The sequence below is a fragment of the Pristiophorus japonicus genome, chromosome 4, assembly GCF_044704955.1.
Source record: "Pristiophorus japonicus isolate sPriJap1 chromosome 4, sPriJap1.hap1, whole genome shotgun sequence".
Taxonomy (NCBI): Eukaryota; Metazoa; Chordata; class Chondrichthyes; family Pristiophoridae; genus Pristiophorus; species Pristiophorus japonicus.
Window position 1 is genome coordinate 55,328,240 of NC_091980.1, and position 22,202 is coordinate 55,350,441.

At 44.6% G+C, this 22,202-nt stretch overlaps 1 protein-coding gene across 1 annotated transcript in view; it reads right to left on the minus strand.

The window, feature by feature from the left end:
* LOC139262054 (cyclin-dependent kinase-like 2) overlaps window positions 1-22,202 on the minus strand; it is a 231,934-nt gene that overhangs the window by 198,768 nt on the left and 10,964 nt on the right. Inside the window, exons 2-3 of the mRNA XM_070877214.1 lie at window positions 19,565-19,759; window positions 16,748-16,926 (exon numbers count right to left, since the gene is read on the minus strand). Of these exons, the coding sequence (XP_070733315.1) occupies window positions 16,748-16,926; window positions 19,565-19,759 (374 nt within the window). The remainder of the gene's footprint in view (window positions 1-16,747; window positions 16,927-19,564; window positions 19,760-22,202) is intronic.

The window sequence follows — 22,202 nt, forward strand, 5'->3', positions numbered from 1 at the left end:
TGGGTGCCAGTAAGTTCCGGGGACAGGGGTTAGCACCCAGGGTGAAGAGGGAAATAGTAAATGATGTTGCTACCGTTTTCAATACAGGAACCTCCGTAGTGAACTCGATAGACATACAAGGGCTAAATGAGAGGGTAGAACAGCTTAAAGGGGTGATGAAGGGGTTATTGGAGAGGGTGGAGCAAAACCAGGAAGACCAGGCCAACCTAGGAAAGGAGGGTGCCGAAATCCAGTTGGATGGCATCTCAGTCCTGGAAGCTCACGCTAAAACCATCAATCACCTCATTGATAGAGAACAAGAAGATACAATAAAGCAAAGACAGGGGCAACTCTGTCATGCTTATGGTCTGTGGATGGTGGGACAGATCCGCCACAACCTCGACCAGATCCAACGCGGGGAAGTACCCGATTGGATAGACAGTTCACATTTGGCTCAGTTGGCGAACCAAAGGGGGACACTGGATAATTGTACTCTGAAGGGACTGACCCGAGTATACCCCGCAATTCCAGATTGCCAGATGGGTAGGACTACCGGGATAGGGATAGTCCTGTTGATCCCCATAGCAACGCCGGACTCAGGGCCGTTCCCCTTATACCAACTAGAGAATATCGGAGTAATACGGGAAAATGTCTCCATACGCTACTACCTAACCACCACCTCTGCCGTTCGTCGAAACAACATACTTACTGGGATTTCCCTAGCAGATTGCAAGCAAAGGGGGGAAATCACAGTATGCCCTCACCCGGTGGGCCAAGGGGAACTAGACGAGTGCGGGTTTAACCGAACCAACGGGTGTGTACTAGAAATAGTGCCCGCACACATGCACTTCGCGAGGGCAGGCTACGGAGGGAGGGGAAGATACTGCGTCTCTACTACTGAGCGTTCATACCAGTATAATGACCTGCAGTGCCCTATACCGCAGCCAAACTTTTGCTTTACACCACTACGACCTGTCGCGATCGGGCAAGCGCATATCACCCAGGTTAGGCGCCGGAAGTCCGAAGTTATTGAAGTAACTGATCAGCTCCATGATCATTTGCAGGATTATGACGAGCCAGAGCAGGTCCCTATCCCACATCTAACCGAAGTATTACGGGAGTTGAGGCTCAGAGTGGGTCAATCTGTAAAACTCTATCACCAGCTACAAACTAAAATCAAAGAAGATACCGAGGTAGACTTACAAAGTCAGAGTTGGTGGAGAAAGGTCTGGGACTGGGGAATAAATGTGAACATCCACCCATGGATCCGAATTATTTCACACACACTGGTCGGAATACAATTAATCTTAGCAATAACATGGGGCGTGATGGCCTGCCAGGTATGCAGGCGCCACAAACGGCGGAAACGGACTAATCACCGTTCCCTGGATATTAAACAGGCCTGTTTGATAAGGGGACGGGAGGAGCTAGCCTTTGTTAATTTGATTTAAGCAACCGGAACTCCTGAAACCGCGTGACTGGCCAGCACGTTGAGGCAAGGAGTACCGGGCCGTGCACAAATATCAGATAAAGGCAGTATTTCGGTTAAAAGGGGACTAGGACTAGTCCCTTTACCGAAAGGGGGAATTGTTGTAGAGAGTCGAAAGATATATATAGACTTAGGCATTAGGCACCTGCTGGATATTTAGAACTCACATAAGCTTAAGTGGCCACACATAAAATGGCTGCCCAGGCATGATGGGAAATCAGGTAGTCAAGCTGTGAACTGTTGAATGTTCAATGACCGAGCAATAACCCTGTGAGGCCCACTATAGGAATGCCTTGGATGCAGGATAAGAATAATGAGGAGAGAACCCATCTCCCATATTCAAGGCCATAAACCAATTAATTCCCCAGGAAGAAAGAGATAAGAGAACCCATCTCCTGTAAACAAGGTTAGAAACCAATTATTTCTCCAAGAAGAAAGAACTAGTGAGAGAACCTATATCAATCAGCCCAAGCTGACAAAAGACGAACACATGGTTCCTGAGACATAAGGGGAATTCTATTGGGTTAAAATAACCTATATGTAATCTATAATCATTGTGATTGGCTTGTGTCCAGCCGTGATGGGCTGTGTAGCTGTAGTAAACTGTTTTGTAACTGTTGTGAAACATATAAAGGTGCATGTAATCCTTTGTTCTGTGAAGAGAAACCTGGATACGGTCCTGAGTTTTTCCTTCCCGCTGAGCGTAATAAAAGCTGCTTCAGCATTGGAACCGACCCTGAGTGTTGAGTGATTCTTCTAAGAAAACACTAACGCTAACACCTGTGTTCCCAAAGGATTATGGGATCCCTTGGTACTCCAGGGGATGAGCCCTATGGTGGCTGTACAGAGTAAATACAATATAAAAAACAACACTCCCCCAAAGTTAATAGTGTAACTATTTACAATGTGAGTCGATCTGGGGCCCTTCTTGACCTGGTTGGTAGTCTCGGTGTGAAAACTGGTGTTGTTGAATCATTTGTTGGGCCCTCACTGGGCTGCTGTGCAGCTGGCCTTGCTGGGCGGCCTGGTGTGGTTGGGCCCTGCAGGGCTGCTATAGATGATGGGTTCTGCTTCATGGTCAACTGTGGTGCCGGTTGCCACTGGTGTGTATGTTGGGGGATCAAAAAAGATAGGGTCCAAGGTGGGTTGCTCAGGATAGTCCGTGAATCTGAGTTTGATTTGGTCCAAGTGTTTCCAGTGAATGAGTCCATTTGAAAGTTTGACCCGAAACACCCTGCTCCCCTCTTTGGTCACGACAGTGCCGGGACACCACTTGGGACCTTGTCCATAATTTAAAACAAATACAGGATCATTGATTTCAATCTCGCGTGACACATTTACGCTATCATGGTATACACTTTGTTGAAGCCGCCTGCTCTCCACCTGTTCATGTAGATCAGGGTGAACTAACGAACGTCTTGTCTTAAGTGCTCTTTTCATGAGCAGTTCAGCAGGTAGGATTCCAGTGAGTGAGTGGGGTCTCATGCGGCAGCTAAGCAGGACTCGGGATAGGCGAGTCTGCAGTGAGCCATCAGTTACCCTCTTCAAGCCTTGCTTGATGGTTTGCACTGCCCTCTCTGCCTGACCATTGGACGCTGGTTTAAACGGGGCAGATGTGACATGTTTGATCCCGTTATGGGTCATGAATTCTTTGAACTCAGCACTGATAAAACATGGCCTGTTGTCGTTCACCAGGACATCGGGTAAACCGTGTGTGGCAAACATGGCCCGCAGGCTTTCAGTAGTGGCAGCGGACGTGCTAGCCGACATTATCTCACATTCAATCCACTTGGACTATGCGTCTACAACCACAAGGAACATTTTACCCAAGAACAGGCCTGCATAGTCGACGTGTACCCTAGACCACGGTTTGGAGGGCCAAGACCATAAACTTAGCGACGACTCCCTGGGTGCATTGTTTAACTGCGAGCATGTATTACATCTGTGAACGCAGGACTCTAAGTTCGCATTGATACCGGGCCACCACACGTGGGATCTGGCTATCGCTTTCATCATTACGATGCCTGGGTGGGTACTGTGGTGGTCATTGATGAAGGTGCCTCTGCCCTTCTTGGGAACCACTACTCAATTGCCCCACAGAAGGCAGTCTGCCTGTATAGACATTTCATCTTTGCGCCGCTGGAACGGCTTTATCTCTTCCTGCATTTCCACTGGGACATTGGACCAGCTCCCGTGAAGCACACAGCTTTTGACTAGAGATAGTAAGGGGTCTTGGCTTGTCCAGGTTTTGATCTGCCGGGCAGTGACAGGTGATTGCTCACTCTCAAATGCTTCCATAACCATGGCTAGATCTGCGGGCTGCGCCATTTCCACCCTCGTGGTGGGCAATGGTAGCCTACTGAGAGCATTGGCGCAGTTTTCTGTGTCTGGCCTGTGGTGGATGGCATAGTTGTATGTGGACAACGTGAGCGCCCATCTCTGGATGCGGGCCGGTGCATTGGTATTTATCCCTTTACTCTCGGAAAACAGGAATATAAGTGGCTTATGATCAGTTTCCAATTCAAATTTTAATTCAAAGAGGTACTGATGCATTTTCTTTACCCTATAGACACACGCTAATGCTTCTTTTTCAATCATGTTGTTGGCTCTCTCAGCCTTAGAGAGAGTCCTGGATGCATAAGCAACTGGTTGCAATTTCCCGAAATCATTAGCTTGTTGCAATACATACCCGACGCCATATGACAACGCATCACATGCTAGTATCAAACGCTTACATGGATCATACAACACAAGCAATTTGTTTGAGCATAACAATTTTCTCGCTTTTACAAAGGCAATTTCTTGGCTTTTGTCCCAAACCCATTCACCCCCTTTTCGTAGTAAGACATGTAGTGGTTCTAGCAAGGTGTGAGACCCGGTAAGAAGTTACCAAAGTAGTTCAGGAGTCCCAGAAACGACCGCAACTCCATTACGTTCTGTGGCCTCAGTGCATTCTCGATTGCCTCCGTCTTCGCGTTGGTGGGCCTGGTGCTGTCCGCCGCAATCCTCCTTCCCAAGAACTCCACTTCAGGCACCAGGAAAACGCACTTCGAGCGTTTTAACCTGAGCCCCACGCGGTTGTGTTGATTAAGAACCTCCTCCAGGTTCTGCAGGTGCTCGACTGTGTTCCAACCTGTGACCAAGATGTCCTCCTGGAAGACCACAGTGTGCGGGACCGACTTCAGTAAACTTTCCAACTTTCTCTGGAACATCGCCGCCGTTGATCGGATTCCAAACGGACATCTGTTATAAACAAAAAGACCTTTGTGCGTGTTGATGCAGGTGAGGGCCTTCGATGATTCCTCCAGGTCCTGCGTCATGTAGGCTGAAATCAGATCCAGCTTCATGAACATCTTTCCTCCCGCCAGCATTGCAAAGAAGTCGTCGGCCTTTGGTAGTGGGTATTGGTTCTGCAGTGAGAAACGATTGATAGTTACTTTGTAATCACCACAGAATCTGACGGTGCCGTCTCCTTTGAGGACTGGAACAATAGGACTGGCCCACTCGCTGAACTCGATCGGTGAAATGATGCCCTCTCATTGCAGCCGGTCTAGCTCGGTCTCTACCCTTTCTCTCATCATGTACGGTACTGCTCTCGCTTTGTGATGGATGGTCATGCCCCCGGAATTAGGTGGATCTGCACTTTTGCTCCTTGGAATTTCCTGATGCCTGGTTCAAACAATGAAGGAAATTTGTTTAAGACCTGGGCATACAAAGTGTCATCAGCGGGCGATAGCGCTCGGACGTCGTCCCAGTTCCAGCGTATCTTTCCCAGCCAGCTCCTGCCGAGCAGCGTGGGACCATCGCCCGGTACCAACCAGAGTGGTAGCTTGTGCACTGCTCCATCATAGGAGACCTTTACGGTAGCACTGCCGATTACAGGAATCAATTCTTTCGTGTAAGTTCTTAGTTTCGTGCAAACTGGAGTTAAGACTGGCCTTGAGGCCTTGTTACACCACAACGTTTCGAAAGTTTTTTTGCCCATGATAGACTGGCTTGCGCCCATGTCCAGCTCCATTGACACCGGAAGTCCATTTAGTTCAACATTCAGCATTATCGGGGGACAAGTCGTGGTGAATGTATGCACCCCATGTACCTCTGCCTCCTTGATCTGAGGCTCTGGTTTGTCATGATCCTCCGTGGATCTGTCCTCCTCTGCAACATGGTGGGTTGCAGGTTTAACAGGCTTAGGAGCTCGCCTGCACACTTGTTGGAGGTGTCCCATTGTTCCACAGCCCTTGCAAATGTACTCTTTGAGTCGGCATGAATGGAAACGATGATCACCCCTGCAGTGCCAACAAGTTGTTAATGGCCTTGCATTCATCGCCCTTGATGGTGGACTCTGAATCATCTGCAGACGTGCAGCTGCAAGTTTGTGTGACCTGCCCTGTACGTTATGATTCGAAAACAACATCACTTTGTCCACAGTACTTGTAGCAGCACTTGTGTGCTGAGAGATTTGCTTAGTATTGTCACTGATGGCAATGAATGCCTGGGCTATCGCGTGGTTTTGCCAAAAAAAGGCAGGGAAACATTTATACGCGACCTACACAATACCCACCCAGGCATAGTCATGATGAAGGCTATAGCCAGGTCGCATGTTTGGAGGCCCAGCATTGACTCGGACTTAAAGTCATGCACACACCAGTGCAACACGTGCTCACAATTGAGCAATGCACCAAGGGAGGCCCTACTGAGTCTGTGGTCATGGCCCTCCAAACCGTGGTCAAGGGTTCACATAGATTTCGCTGGCCCCTTTCAAGGAAAGATGTTCCTAGTAGCAGTGGACGCTTACTCTAAATGGATTGAATGTATAATAATGTTGTTATGTACGTCCACTGCCACCATTGAAAGCCTCCAGGCCATGTTCGCCACCCATGGTTTGCCCAACATCCTTGTTAGTGACAATGGACCATGCTTCACCAGCTCAGCATTCAACGGGTTCATGATCAGCAATGGCATCAAGCAAGTCAGGTCTGCGCCGTTTAAGCCCGCATCCAATGGTCAAGCAGAACGGGTAGTCCAAACCATCAAGCAGAGCTTGAAATGCGTGACGGACTGTTCCCTGCAGACCCGGTTATCTCGGATTCTGCGCAGCTACCGCACGCGACCCCACTCGCTTACCGGGCTTCCCCCTCCAGAATTACTAATGAAGAGAGCACTCAAAACCAGGCTCTTAGTCCACCTGGATCTCAATGATCATGTAGAAATCCGACGTCACCGGCATAACATGTACCACGATCGCGCGGCTGTATCACGTGACATTGAGGTTAATGACCCTGTGTTTGTTCTTAATTATGGTCATGGTCCCACATGGGTTGCTGGCACTGTTTTAGCCAAGGAGGGGAATAGAGTGTTTGTTGTCAAACTTTGGAATGGACAAATGTGCAGAAAGCACTTGGATCAGACCAAACTGCGGTTCACTGACAACCAAGAACAGTTTGAAGAGGACATTACCATCATTGATCCACCCACACACACCCAACCAGCAATCGACCTCGCGGTGAACCACGAGGATGAACCCACCATGCCCGCCAGTCCGATCAGACCAGCCACACTGCAGTACAGCAATGATCCGATCGACTCACCCATGCCAGGACTTCAACTTAGGCGATCAATCCGGGAACGCAGAGCTCCGGATCACCTCAACTTGTAAATAACTTGTACATAAGACTTTGGTGGGGAATGATGTTATGTATGTGTAAGACTTGCCACCAGGGGGGCGCAGCTGTGGGAGACCCAAGAGTCATCTGCACACTCTGGGCAAGCAGGTATAAAAGGCAGACTACCATGCTGCTTCCTCACTCTGGAGTTACAATAAAGAGACCAAGGTCACAACAGTTTGAGCTTAAGATATACAGTTTTGTGGAGTTAATCTAAACATAACAAGGACAATGTATTGAAGTAATAATTTTGTGCATTAACACAGCAATCAATAACTTTCCACTTTTCTAAAATTCTGAGCAAACAAGTGTAATATACTTTCATGCAAGGACCCTGTTAATGGTATTTTAACGTGTTAAGAAGCATTTAAAAGGTTTTGCCATAAATTCCTTGATTTTTTTAGGAAAAAGTACAGATGATCCTGAGTAATTATCTGTAACAGATTAAAATGCTTACAACTGTGTGCAATTCCTGTCTACAAAATCTTACTACATGTTTTTGTCACAGTTTTGTGCAAGCTTTTTCTGTTATAAATTCCTATGTCCACAGTTATAACGGTAAATACCTGTGCAAACTTGTCAGGCTGTAATGACAACCTCCCGCCAGTAGTGGGACTTAGTAACTTCAGCTTTGTGGCTCCCAGCTCCTCAGCCTGTACTGCAGAAACATTTCTAGGCGCCAACTACTTCTCTGCCATTTTTTAATTTATAAAATAAAATCAAGGTCAAATACAAAAATAAAAATAGAATGTACGATTTTAAAACGGGGATTGAATGACATCTGCACTCCCTGGTCCAATTATTCTCTGCCCTTCAACCCAAGTCTCCATATAGTATTTCATTGGGAATGTGGTCTTTCCAGCTATAAGTCTTTTGTAAATCGTCTTGTGTAGGTGCTATCTAGTTTCTTTTCAAGTTTGTTAGTAAATGTTCAAGTGTCAGTGTCATGTATCAACATGGACAGTGAGTGTGTTATTAACAGGGATTCTGAAATTTACTGCACTTGCTGACATTCAGCCAGCTACTAGCAGCATAAGGCAGGCAATACTTAGTTACATTATTTGTGTATTGCATTGTACAATCTTGTACACTTAACACATGCATCCTGTTAAGTCAAGATGATTTCATCATCACAATTTAAAAAAACTACTGACCAGTTCTGGGTGTTGGTGAATATTTGTCTTGCAGCTGGTAATAAGCCATATGAGAAGGAAAGTAAGGAACGCTCCTGCAAATAATTATTTTATTACAGCCCATCATTTTATAATGCAAAAAGTAGAATTATGGATATGAACTAAGGCAGGGCCTTCAGCCTACACTTTTGCTTGAGCCAATCGGAACAAAAATCACTGGAGGCATCTGCACCACACAGCAGCATTAGTCAACTCCTGCAAGCTTGAGACTATTTTGCATAGTCAGCAGTTTAACAAGCAGCCCCGTAGCATTACTGCAGGTGCCTTCTGATTATCTCTTCAGTTCAGCATGGCATTACATATAATGCATCCAATTAGCTAAAACTACACAACAAAATACACTTTTAAAAGGGAGATAAAATGAATAATTAAGAATAATTTACATGAAGGCATCATTATTCTTTAGGTTGTTATATAGAATGCCTCTAGCTAATTCATAAAGTTTATTCATTAATATATTCTATAACTTACATTTTATGAAATATATTTGTGTCTTTTTTGCTGTAAGATAGCAAATGAATAAATTATTCATTTTATCTCCCTTTTAATTTTGAAGTGTCACAATATTAAGATTGTACATGGAGTCCTTAATCCTGAGTTTTAATAAATTGCTGCAACAAAAAATAACTCTGCATAAATCCCTGGGAGCTTTTGATGATGATACTAGGTATAAAAAGCTGAAAATGTTCCATTTTCCAGCACAGCTCTGCCCCAAAACAACATAAACGTACTAATAGCACACACAGATATTCAACTACTATCCATTGAACACAGCTAATGTCAATTAATAACTACCACAAATGTAAAGAGAAAAGCTTCACTGTTCTGGGTAGCAGTCAACCATCTCATAGTTCAGAAGAAGGAGGTTCCGACAAAGTCTGGAGAAACCACTTGTTAGTGCAGTATGTTATGCCAGTTTACTGGTGCAATACACTGACACCTCACCACAACTGGTAAATGAACACCAATGAAATAATACCCATAATTTCCAACACACCAAGTTGCTGATCTCAGCTGTGACATGAAGGCAGCGTGACATCATTTCCATGTCTTGTTTTGGCCTACCCTGAGACACCTCAGGTACCTTCTCCACATTTGATTGCCTCATTCTTTACCACCATTGCCCCTCACCTTCAAGAGCTTTATTATTATCTACCAGCAACTCAACACCACGCCATTCCTCCCAGCATCTGACAGCAAAATCTTCTTTCCAACCTCATAAGAACATAAGAACATAAGAATTAGGAACAGGAGTAGGCCATCTAGCCCCTCGAGCCTGCTCCGCCATTCAACAAGATCATGGCTGATCTGGCCGTGGACTCAGCTCCACTTACCCGCCTGCTCCCCATAACCCTTAATTCCCTTATTGGTTAAAAATCTACCTATCTGTGATTTGAATACATTCAATGAGCTAGCCTCAATTGCTTCCTTGGCAGAGAATTCCACAGATTCACAACCCTCTTGGAGAAGAAATTCTTCTCAACTCGGTTTTAAATTGGCTCCCCTGTATTTTGAGGTTGTGCCCCCTAGTTCTAGTCTCCCCGACCAGTGGAAACAACCTCTCCGCCTCTATCTTGTCTATCCCTTTCATGATTTTAAATGTTTCTATAAGATCACCCCTCATCCTTCTGAACTCCAACGAGTAAAGACCCAGTCTACTCAATCTATCATCATAAGGTTACCCTCTCATCTCCGGAATCAGCCTAGTGAATCGTCTCTGTACCCCCTCCAAAGCCAGTATATCCTCCCTTAAGTAAGGTGACCAAAACTGCATGCAGTACTCCAGGTGCGGCCTCACCAATACCCTGTACAGTTCCTCACAACCTTTGTATTCAGCATCTCCTCATCTCTGGCAACTTACAGTGTGAACTCACCTTGCTCATCTCCAATTTCTTTGCCCTTTTTTTCCCCCTCAATCTCATCCTCCACCAGATACTAAATGGTCTCCTACCTTCACTGATTTCCCTGATACAATAGGCACCTCCATGGACTCGCCTGTAGGCTGTAGACTAATGCATGAGGTGTACAATCAACCTGACAACCTTCTCATGTAGGACCTTTCCCTCCCTGTGACCAAATCCTTGTATCCCCTTCTCTGCCACTAATTGCTTTATCCAGCTTCCAGTCCTTCCATGCTCACTTTAAACACTAGATGTGAGAAGCTTATGGGCTTCTTTGTTTTCAGGCCCCCACAACCCACATTCCCTGTACCCTCTGCAGTTTCTTCCCCATCTTTCAAGATTAATTTTTCCAATAAATCCTGCCGTCTGAAGACCCAGCGCCTTCTAACCCGACTCCTAACTGCCTACTCTCCCCTTCTCAGTTCCATGTTTCCCAACATTGTAAACCTCTTCTTACTGTCAAGCATTATTCTCACCCCTTTCAAAATCATTATCACTATAAAAAAGCCTGCTCTCGACGACACTCTTTTCTCAAACTACCGTTCTGTATTTAATCTGTACTTTCTGCCCAAGTTCCTTGAGGGCATCATTGCTGTCCTTCTTCTTAGGCAGTCCCTCGGAGTCAAGGATGACTTGCTTTCACACCAAAAATTAGTTCTCATGTGAGTGATGAGTCCTATGCAGGACGTACAGTCTCTGTCACAAGTGGGGTAGACGGTGGTTGAAGGAATGGATGGGTGGGGTGCTTGGATTGCCATGCGCTCCTTCCGTTGTTTACACTTGGGTTCAGCTTGCTCTCGGCATAGGTGTTCGATGCCTTCCTGGATGCCTTTTCTCCACTTTGTGCAGTCTTGGGTGAGGGATTCCCAGATGTCAGTGGGAATATTGCACTTTTTCAAGGAGGCTTTGAGGATGTCCTTAAAGTGTTTCCTCTGCCCACCTGGGGCTCACTTGGCGTGTTGGAGCTCTGAGTAGAGCGCTTGTTTTGGAAGTCTTGGGCATTGGGATGACATGGCTCACCCAACTGAGTTGATCGAGCGTGGTCAGTGCTTCGATGCTGGGGATGTTGGCCTGAGCGAGAACACTGACGTTGATGCACCTAACCTGCCAATAAATTTGCAGAATCTTGCGGAGGCAGCGTTGGTGGTACTTCCCCAGTGCTTTGAGGTGCCTGCTGTACATAGTCCATGTCCCTGAGGCATATAGGAGGGCGGGTATCACTACTGCTCTGTAGACCATGAACTTGGTGCCGGGTTTGAGGTCCTGGTCTTCAAACACTCTCTGCCTCAGGCGACCGAAGACTGCACTGGCACACCGAAGGCAATGTTGGACTTCATCATTGATGTCTGCCCTTGTTGACAGTAGGCTTCCAAGGTATGGAAAATGGTCCACGTTGTCCAAGGCCTCGTCGTGGATTTTGATAATCGGGGAGTAGTGCTGCGTGGCAGGGGCAGGTTTGCAGAGGACCTTTGTCTTACGGATGTTTAGTGTAAGGCCCATGCGCTTGTACACTTTGGTGAAGGTGTTGATGATGGCTTGGAGTTTGGCCTCCGAGTGTGTGCAGACATAAGCGTCATCCGTGTACTGTAATTCAATGACAGAGGATGGGATGACCTTGGATCTGGCCTGGAGGTGGCGGAGGTTGAACACTTTACTGTTTGTTCGATAGATTAACTCCACACCAGTGGGGAGCTTACTGAGAGCGAGATGGAGCACTGCAGCAAAGAAGATCGAGAAGAGCGTTGATGCAATAACACGTTCGAACTGGGTTGGGTCTGTGGTCAGGATCACGGCTTCAACGTTGTCGTGAAGCAGGCGAAGGATGGTGACAAACATTTGGGGACAGCTGAATTTGAGGTGGACATTTCATAATCCCTCACGGTTGACAGTGTCGAAAGCCTCTGTGAGGTCAAAGGAGGTCATGTACAGGGGTTGGAGCTATTCCCTGCATTTCTCTTGGATTTGCCGCGCAGTGAAGATCATATCCATTGTGCCCCTTAGTGGACGGAATTCGCATTACGACTCTGGGAGCAGTTCTTCAGCCACAGGGAGAAGGCGATTGAGGAGGATTCTTGCGATGACATAGAAACATAGAAACATAGAAAATAGGTGCAGGAGTAGGCCATTCGACCCTTCGAGCCTGCACCGCCATTCGATAAGATCATGGCTGATCAGTCCTTCAGTACCCCTTTCCTGCTTTCTCTCCATACCCCTCGATCCCCTTAACCGTAAGGGCCATATCTAACTCCCTCTTGAATATATCCAGTGAACTGGCATCAACAACTCTCTGCGGCAGGGAATTCCACAGGTTAACAACTCTCTGAGTGAAGAAGTTTCTCCTCATCTCAGTCCTAAACGGCCTACCCCTTATCCTAAGACTGTGTCCCCTGGTTCCGGACTTCCCCAACATCGGGAACATTCTTCCCGCATCTAGCCTGTCTAGTCCAGTCAGAATCTTATAAGTTTCTATGAGATCCCCTCTCATCCTTCTAAACTCCATTGAATACAGGCCCAGTTGATCCAGTCTCTTCTCATATGTCATTCCAGCCATCCCTGGAATCAGTCTGGTGAACCTTCGCTGTACTCTCTCAATAGCAAGAACATCCTTCCTCAGATTAGGAGACCAAAACTGAACACAATATTCCAGGTGGGGCCTCACCAAGGCCCTGTACAACTGCAGCAAGACTTCCCTGCTCCTATACTCAAATCCCCTTGCTATGAAGGCCAACATACCATTTGCCTTCTTCACCACCTGCTGTACCTGCATGCCAACTTTCAATGACTGATGAACCATGACACCCAGGTCTCGCTGCATCTCCCCTTTTCCTAACTTTCCGCCATTTAGATAATATTCTCCCTTCGTGTTTTTGCCCCCAAAGTGGATAACCTCACATTTATCCACATTATATGCATCTGCCATGTATTTGCCCACTTGCCTAATCTGTCCAAGTCACCCTGCAGCCTCTTAGTGTCCTCCTCACAGATCACACCGCCACCCAGTTTAGTGTCATCTGCAAACTTGGAGATATTACACTCAATTCCATCATCTAAATCATTAATATATATTGTAAAGAGCTGGGGTCCCAGCACTGAGCCCTGCGGCACTCCACTAGTCACTGCCTGCCATTCTGAAAAGGACCCGTTAATCCCGACTCTCTGCTTCCTGTCTGCCAACCAGTTCTCTATCCATGTCAGTACATTACCCCCAATACCATGTGCTTTGATATTGCACACCAATCTCTTGTGTGGGACCTTGTCAAAAGCCTTTTGAAAGTCCAAATACACCACATCCACTGGTTCTCCCTTGTCCACCCTACTAGTTACATCCCCAAAAAATTCCAGAAGATTTGTCAAGCATGATTTCCCTTTCATAAATCCATGCTGACTTGGACCGATCCTATCACTACTCTTCAAATGAGTTGCTATTTCATCCTTAATGATTGATTTCAACATTTTCCCCACCACCGATGGCAGGCTAACTGGTCTATAATTACCCGTTTTCTCTCTCCCTCCTTTTTTAAAAAGTGGTGTTACATTAGCAACCCTCCAGTCCATAGGAACTGATCCAGAGTCGATAGACTGTTGGAAAATTATCATCAATGCATCCACTATTTCTAGGGCCATTTCCTTAAGTACTCTGGGATGTAGACTATCAGGCCCTGGGGATTTATCTGCCTTCAACCCCGTCAATTTCCCTAACACAATTTCCCACCTAATAAGGATATCCTTCAGTTCCTCCTTCTCACTAGTCCTTCGGACCCCTAGTACATCGGGAAGGTTATTTGTGTCTTCCTTTGTGAAGACAGAACCAAAGTACTTGTTCAATTGGTCTGCCATTTCTTTGTTCCCCATTATAAATTCACCCGAATCTGACTGCAAGGGACCAACGCTTGTCTTCGCTAATCTTTTTCTCTTCACATACCTATAGAAGCTTTTGCAGTCATTTTTTATGTTTCCGGCAAGCTTCCTCTCATACTCTATTTTCCCTCTCTTAATTAAACCCTTTGTCCTCCTCTGCTATATTCTAAATTTCTCCCAGTCCTCCGGTTTGCTGCTTTTTCTGGCCAATTTATATGCCTCTTCCTTGGATTTAACACTATCCTTAATTTCCCTTGTTAGCCACGGTTGAGCCACCTTCCCCGTTTTATTTTTACTCCAGACAGGGATGTACAATTGTTGAAGTTCGCCCATATGATCTTTAAAGGTTTGCCATTGCCTATCCACCGTCAACCCTTTAAGTATAATTTGCCAGTCTAATCTAGCCAATTCATGCCTCATACCATCAAAGTTACCTTTCCTTAAATTCAGGACCCTAGTTTCTGAATTAACTTGAAATTAAGGATAGTGTTAAATCCAAGGAAGAGGCATATAAATTGGCCAGAAAAAGCAGCAAACCGGAGGACTGGGAGAATTGTCATTCTCCATCTTAATAAAGAATTCTATCATATTATGGTCACTATTCCCAAGGGGCCTCGCACAACAAGATTGCTAATTAGTCCCTTCTCATTACACATCACCCAGTCTAGGATGGCCAGCTCTCTGGTTGGTTCCTCGACATATTGGTCTAGAAATCCATCCCTAATACACTCCAGGAAATCCTCCTCCACCGCATTGCTACCAGTTTGGTTAGCCCAATTAATATGTAGATTAAAGTCACCCATGATTACTGCTGTACCGTTATTGCACACTTCCCTTATTTGTTGTTTGATGCTGTCCCCAACCTTACTACTACTATGTGGTGGCCTGTACACAAATCCCACTTGTGTTTTCTGCCCTTTGGTGTTCCATAGCTCCACCCATACCGATTCCACATCATCCAAGCTAATGTCCTTCCTTACAACTGCATTAATTTCCTCTTTAACCAGAAACGCCACCCCGCCTCCTTTTCCTTTCTGTCTATCCTTCCTAAATGCTGAATACCCCTGGATGTTGAGTTCCCAGCCTTGGTCACGCTGGAGCCATGTCTCCGTGATGCCAATCACATCATACCCGTTAACTGCTATCTGCGCAGTTAATTCGTCCATCTTATTCCGAATACTCCTCGCATTGAGGCACAGAGCCTTTAGGCTTGACTTTTTAACACACTTTGACCCTTTAGAATTCTGCTGTAAAGTGGCTCTTTTTGTTTTTTGCCTTCGGTTTCTCTGCCCTCCACTTTTGCTATTCTCCTTTCTATCTTTTGCTTCTGTCTCTATTTTATTTCCCTCTGTCTCCCTGCATAGGTTCCCATCCCCCTGCCATATTAGTTTAACACCTCCCAAACAGCACTAGCAAACACTCCCCCTAGGACATTGGTTCCGGTCCTGCCCAGGTGCAGACCGTCCGGTTTGTACTGGTCCCACCTCCCCCAGAACCGGTTCCAATGTCCCAGGAATTTGAATCCCTCCCCTCTGCACCACTGCTCACGCCACGTATTCATCTGAGCTATCCTGCGATTCCTACTCTGACTAGCACGTGGCACTGGTAGCAATCCTGAGATTACTACTTTTGAGGTCCTATTTTTTAATTTAACTCCTAGCTTCCTAAATTCGTCTCGTAGGACCTCATCCCGTTTTTTGCCTATATCGTTGGTACCTATATGCACCACGACAACTGGCAGACAGCAGGGAAATTCGTTTGTAGTTACCACAATCGAACTTGTCGCCTTTCATGAAGATGGTCATGATTACCGCGTCTCTGAGGTCCGCTGGCATGATCTCCTCCTTCCAGATGAGAGAAATGAGATTGTGTATTCGTGCCAAAAATGTGTCTCCACCATGTTTTAGTGCTTCGGTTGGGATTCCATCTAGTCCTGAGGCCTTGTTGTTGTTCAGTGGTTGGATGGCCTTTTCTACCTAATGCCGGGCTGGGGTTGTGTTGAGATGGTGATGGTTAGCATGCTGCGGGATGGAGTCGAGGACACTCACATCAAAGACAGAGTCTCAATTAAGGAGATCTTCGACGTGTTCCTTCCGGCGAGCACTGACTGCCTCTCTGTCCTTGATAAGTATCTGTCCAACCTTGTACTCACCTCTCTCAAGACTCCCTGTTTTACTCCCTCTCATCCAGTTTCTGATCAATTCACAGCAGCAAGATCAGCTTAGTTAAAGTCAGTTAGCTTTAAGAATGTCCTAATTTTCCCTTTGTTTTTATCCTTTATTGCTTCTCTCCTAAATTACTTTTCTTTGTGTGTGATCCTAGGCAATGACTATCAGCAGACAATTCAAACACAAGAGCATCACAGTAAGCCTGAACAAGTTTTCCTGACATGAGGTCCTACATATGTGCTCATACAGCAAAGGGCATAGATAGTAATCAAGACTGGAGGTTTTAATTGATTTTTCCTCTCTCTAGCCTGTGGATATTGAGATGCGTTGTTGTACCCGACTCAAGTCAGCTAGCTTGGCACAAACCAGGGATCAAACAAGAGTCCTTCCTGATCTATATGGCTCAATACTACAGAACTGTTGGAGGGAATAGTTACACATTCTTCTGCTTCCGTGAACTAAGAAAAGAAAAGGATTCTTTACAATATGTACCTACTTTCCATATTTGGTGTCACCGACTACTAACTCTGGAGCCCTGTACCAGCGAGTGGCCACATATTCTGTGTAAGTCTCTCCTGGTGCAGCCAATGTACGTGCAAAGCCAAAATCACATAGTTTAACAACACCAGAGCCCGAGACCAGAACATTCTCAGGTTTGATATCACGATGAATTATCTGGAGGAGAAATAAGCAGTGAAAAAACAGAATAAAAACAATTTACAAATTTGTCTGTGTATATGACAAGCAAGTTCAATGAATTGCACAAAGATATTTCAAACCACCACAGGCTATTTCAAACTGTATATGCCTATACTTTAATGTCAATGTATTGGGCCTCAGAACATTAAGATACAAATGGACTTGACAGCATGGTTGGTCATCGAACTACCAGATCTCTTCTACTTCCATTGTGCAACCAACTACCAGGACATGCCAACCAGGGTAAATCATCTTATAGATGTTCCCTCCCACCTCCAATTGGAAACAGTCAGGTTCCACTAACTACTTTACACAAGCACCCTGTGGGAAATTAGAGGCGCACAATAATGTAGCTAATGTTTTGCACCAGTCTGAAATATTACACAGAAGTCAATTTTATTCATTGTATATCAGTCTACAAGATGGCTAAATACTAACAAGTAAAGTGTTCTACTGTATTGTGTTCAGCTTGCAAGATCTATGACTGCCAAAACAATATTTTTGTTTCAATATTTATATACTTTTGGCCCACTGTGCTTTCAGCTATTCAGTTTTCATCTGTCTCTATTTCTCCTCAGCACTCTGAGTTAATTTGAGCTTAAATGGCATTAACAGCCAAAAGCATGAATGAACTATTTTTCTGGCTTGGGGATTAGGTTCTGACTGTTAATTTTCTGGTTCCAGGCCATTCCCTGTGATCCCCAAATCACTCTGTTATAACTCTTCACTATATATATATATTTAGTGTGTATACACACTAACTGATCTCCAATGACATTGCACGTAGGGCGTCATCATGACCCGTGCAATATTGAATATTTTAATCTCAATATTCTTAAAGAACATGAGAATAATAAGCCCTAAAACAATGAACAACAGAGGCAGCTATTAGAATAATATTGAACTTAAAACATAATGGAATAAAGCAGAAAACTCAAATTATAAGGAATCATATTAGTGGGATTGTACACCATACAAACATAAAATGAAATCTGAACCATCAGAAACCAGCACAAACCATAAGCAACACCACCCAGTGACAATGAAAGAATACTAGTGAACATTGCATTACAGTTAAATTAGTATCAGTAAAGTAATACATTAATGAAGCAATAGGCACCAGCAAAATAAATGGTGAAGTAGGCAGTAGTGAATTAATAAATTCATAAACCAAAAGGCAAATAACAAATCAATGAATTAACAAAGCAACATGAAACAACAAATTAAACATCAATTAATGGAAAAGCAGGCAGCAGTGAATTAGTGAATTAATGGAGCAGTGGACACACCAACAAATACATTAATGAAGCACTGGGCACATGAATGCATAAATTAATGAGGAAGCAAGCACCAGTGCATTCATGAATTAACGGTGCAGCAGACACAGCAATAAATGAATATAAATGGCATATCAACAAATCAATAATTGGAATGGAGCAGAGGGCACCAGTGAATTATGAATTCATAAAGCAACGATCACATCAATAAATCAATAAATCAGCAACTCAGTAAATTAATAGAGTAGCTGTCACACCAATTCATTAATAAATTAATGGAGCAACAGGTAGCAGTGAATCAATACTGCCCCTCCTAACTTTGCTGCTTCTGTTTACTGCCCAGGTGATTACTAACTGACTTTTGCTGTCTTCACTGTCATTTTAGTCATTTTGCTTTTCAAAACACAGGCCCGGAATTTGCGGTCAGCAGCGAAGTGAAGGTGTTTGCTGCTGGCCCCGAAGTACGCTTCGCATAAGGATCTTGTGATCCCTGTGTCGAGAACATCGGGTTTTCCGACCTTCAATTCCAATCAACGGAAGTTAATGGGGATTCCTTTCTGCAAACTGCTGTGATGTCAACAGGCTGTCTAAGCAGCCAATCAAAAGGCAGAATTCTCACAGACAGCAAACAAGGAAGTGAGTAAGCTCTTAAAATTCTAACTTTAAAAAAATGTTAGAGAGAGCAAAACAAAGGTTGTGGTTCTCATGTGGGGAAAAAGACAAACCTGAAATAAAGATGAACAGACTTTATAAAAAAATGTTTAAAACATTTTTTTGAAAAGTTTCTTAAAAGTTTTAATTTTTATTAAAATGGACAAATTTCACACTGCACAAAATTAGTTTTCCAGGTCCTTAACATTTGTTTAGCAGTAATAACCCCAGTTACACCTAACGCTTTGGATCTAACTTTTAGTGGGGAATTTAACAGTGTACTGCCGAAGAACCAAAGTTTTTGTCAGTTTCAATGATTTGGCTGACTAGACAGATTGCCGGCTCTGTGGGGCGGGGTCACAGCGCAGCCTGTTTTGGAGCTGTCGATGACTGACCACATGCGCCTATGCATGCGCCAAATCCCAAAGTTACGGTCAGCTTGAAAGATGGAATGACGGCGAATGCTACTAGTTTACTGTCATCCCGACCCCGTATTTCGGGCCATAGTATTTAAAATCTTGCACTGGGCATGCACTTCCTGTCCACAAACCTTCCTGTTGTCATTGTTTTTGATCATATTTTCTGCCAACTTTTTCTGAAGTCTCTCTCCCAACTCGGTCACCATCTTTGCAAGTAGGCAAAGTCACAAGCAATTTACTAATAAGTCTCTCGTTGTGTTTACTCACATTGTTCTTGTGAAGATACTCTGTGGCCCTTAACACCTGAATAAGACATTTTCTGAGTCTCTTACTCTCCAGCCCATTTGGAAACCGTTCCAAATCATCCAAAACAGTGTGATCAACAAATTCAAACACCAAGAATAAACGTTTCTTCTGTTTGAACACCTCAATAAGGTTTACCAGATTCTCGTGCCTAAATTGCTGTCAAAGAATAAATAAGATAGATAGAAATAAAATCAGAATTATTCACAACTGAAACTTATAACCTTATGTTAAAAACAGAACAATGGCAATTAAGGCAGACAAGCTGGAATTTCCCAATTCCCCATTCTATGAGTTGTTGATCTTGAGCAGGAATGTGACAAGAAGGCACCAGACAGTGGGGAAAATAAACCTCATGGGGATGTAATCATGAAAGCCACTCTCATGCAGCCCCTTTTCACTATCTCTTTTAATTTGGACAGGCATAGAAACCTATCGCCATGCTTGACAGTCTTCAAACCAAGCTACTGTGAAATACACCAAGGTGCATATGCCTGATATAGAATGCACGCCCTTTCTCCACAAGGATAATTTCCACTTTCGTAACTCCAGAGAGTTTAGATGCAGACCTGCAAGGGCCAAGGCTAAGGAAATCCCAAGTGTGCACAGGCGGATTGCTGTAATTTAACCAGACAAAACAGCACAACTTACCAGCACAGAGCATTATTAAACTCTACTTTGCTTGTCCAGGCAGGATCACACTAATCGCATTTTACCATTATCTTGCAGAGTTATTCAGACACGAGTTGGAAGAGTCCCAGTCCCCAATGACATAGAAACATAGAAAATAGGTCCAGGAGTAGGCCATTCGGCCCTTCGAGCCCGCACCACCATTCAATATGATCATGGCTGATCATGCAACTTCAGTACCCCATTCCTGCTTTCTCTCCATACCCCTTGATCCCTTTAGCCATAAGAGCCACATCTAACTCCCTTTTGAATATATCTAACGAACTGGCCTCAACAACTTTCTGTGGTAGCGAATTCCACAGGTTCACAATTCTCTGAGTGAAGAAGTTTCTCCTCATCTCGGTCCTAAATGACTTACCCCTTATCCTTAGACTGTGACCCCTTGTTCTGGACTTTCCCAACATCAGGAACATTCTTCCTGCATCTAACCTGTCCAATCCCGTCAGAATTTTATATGTTTCTAGGCTGATACCGGAGATGAGGGGGTTACCTTATGATGATAGATTGAGTAGACTGGGTCTTTACTCGTTGTTCAGAAGGATGAGGGGTGATCTTATAGAAACATTTAAAATCATGAAAGGGATAGACAAGATAGAAGCAGAGAGGTTGTTTCCACTGGTCAGGGAGACTAGAACTAGGGGGCACAGCCTCAAGATACGGGGGAGCCAATTTAAAACCGAGTTGAGAAGGAATTTCTTCTCCCAGAGGGTTGTGAATCTGTGGAATTCTCTGCCCAAGGAAGCAGTTGAGGCTAGCTCATTGAATGTATTCAAATCACAGATAGATAGATTTTTAACCAATAAGGGAATTAAGGGTTATGGGGAGCGGGCAGATAAGTGGAGCTGAGTCCACGGCCAGATCAGCCATGATCTTGTTGAATGGCAGAGCAGGCTCGAGGGGCTAGATGGCCTACTCCTGTTCCTAATTCTTATGTTCTTATGCTCTTATGAGATCTCCTCTCATTCTTCTAAATTCCAGTGACTATAAGCCTAGTCGATCCAGTCTTTCTTCATATGTCAGTCCTGCCATCCCAGGAATCAGTCTGGTGAACCTTCGCTGCACTCCCTCAGTAGCAAGAATGTCCTTCCTCAGATTAGGAGACCAAAACTGCACACAATACTCAAGGTGTGGTCTCACCAAGGCTCTTTACGGCTGTAATAAGACCTCCCTGCTCCTATACTCAAATTCCCTCGCTATGAAGACCAGCATGCCATTAGCTTTCTTTCCTGCCTGTTGTACCTGCATGCCTACCTTCAATGACTGATGTACCATGACACCCAGGTCTCGTTGCACCTCCCCTTTTAATAATTGGTCGCCATTCAGATAATAATCTGGCTTCCTGTTTTTGTCACCAAAGTGACAAAATGACACTTATCCACATTATACTGCATCTGCCATGCATTTGCCCATTTATCTAACCTGTCCAAGTCCCCCTGCAGTCTCCTAGCATCCTCCTCACAGCTCGCCACCCAGCTTAATGTCATCTGCAAACTTGGAGATATTACATTCAATTCCTTCGTCTACACCTCCAGGTCCCATTACCTGCCAGGCTTTTCTGAATTTTGTAGGTTGGTGTAATGTATTTGCTTCATGGGTTCTTTACACATGAATTCATTGTAACACATTGCTATTAAGAACTAGTTGGTTTATTAGCAAAGGTTTAACAACCACACTACACATTACAGTTCATCCACCAGGCTCACAACCATCTGCCTCATCATGGATCTCTGAACTCAACTGGCTGGGGTTTTATTAAGTCTTGTGAACACCACGTTACTGGCTAAGCCACTCCCAACTCAACAAACTCTACAACTATTTTAATTAAAACAATAAATCAAGTGCCCCCTTAAATAGGGGCACTAGAACCAACAAATTAACAAATTAAACTTTAGACATTAAACAGGCAAATTCA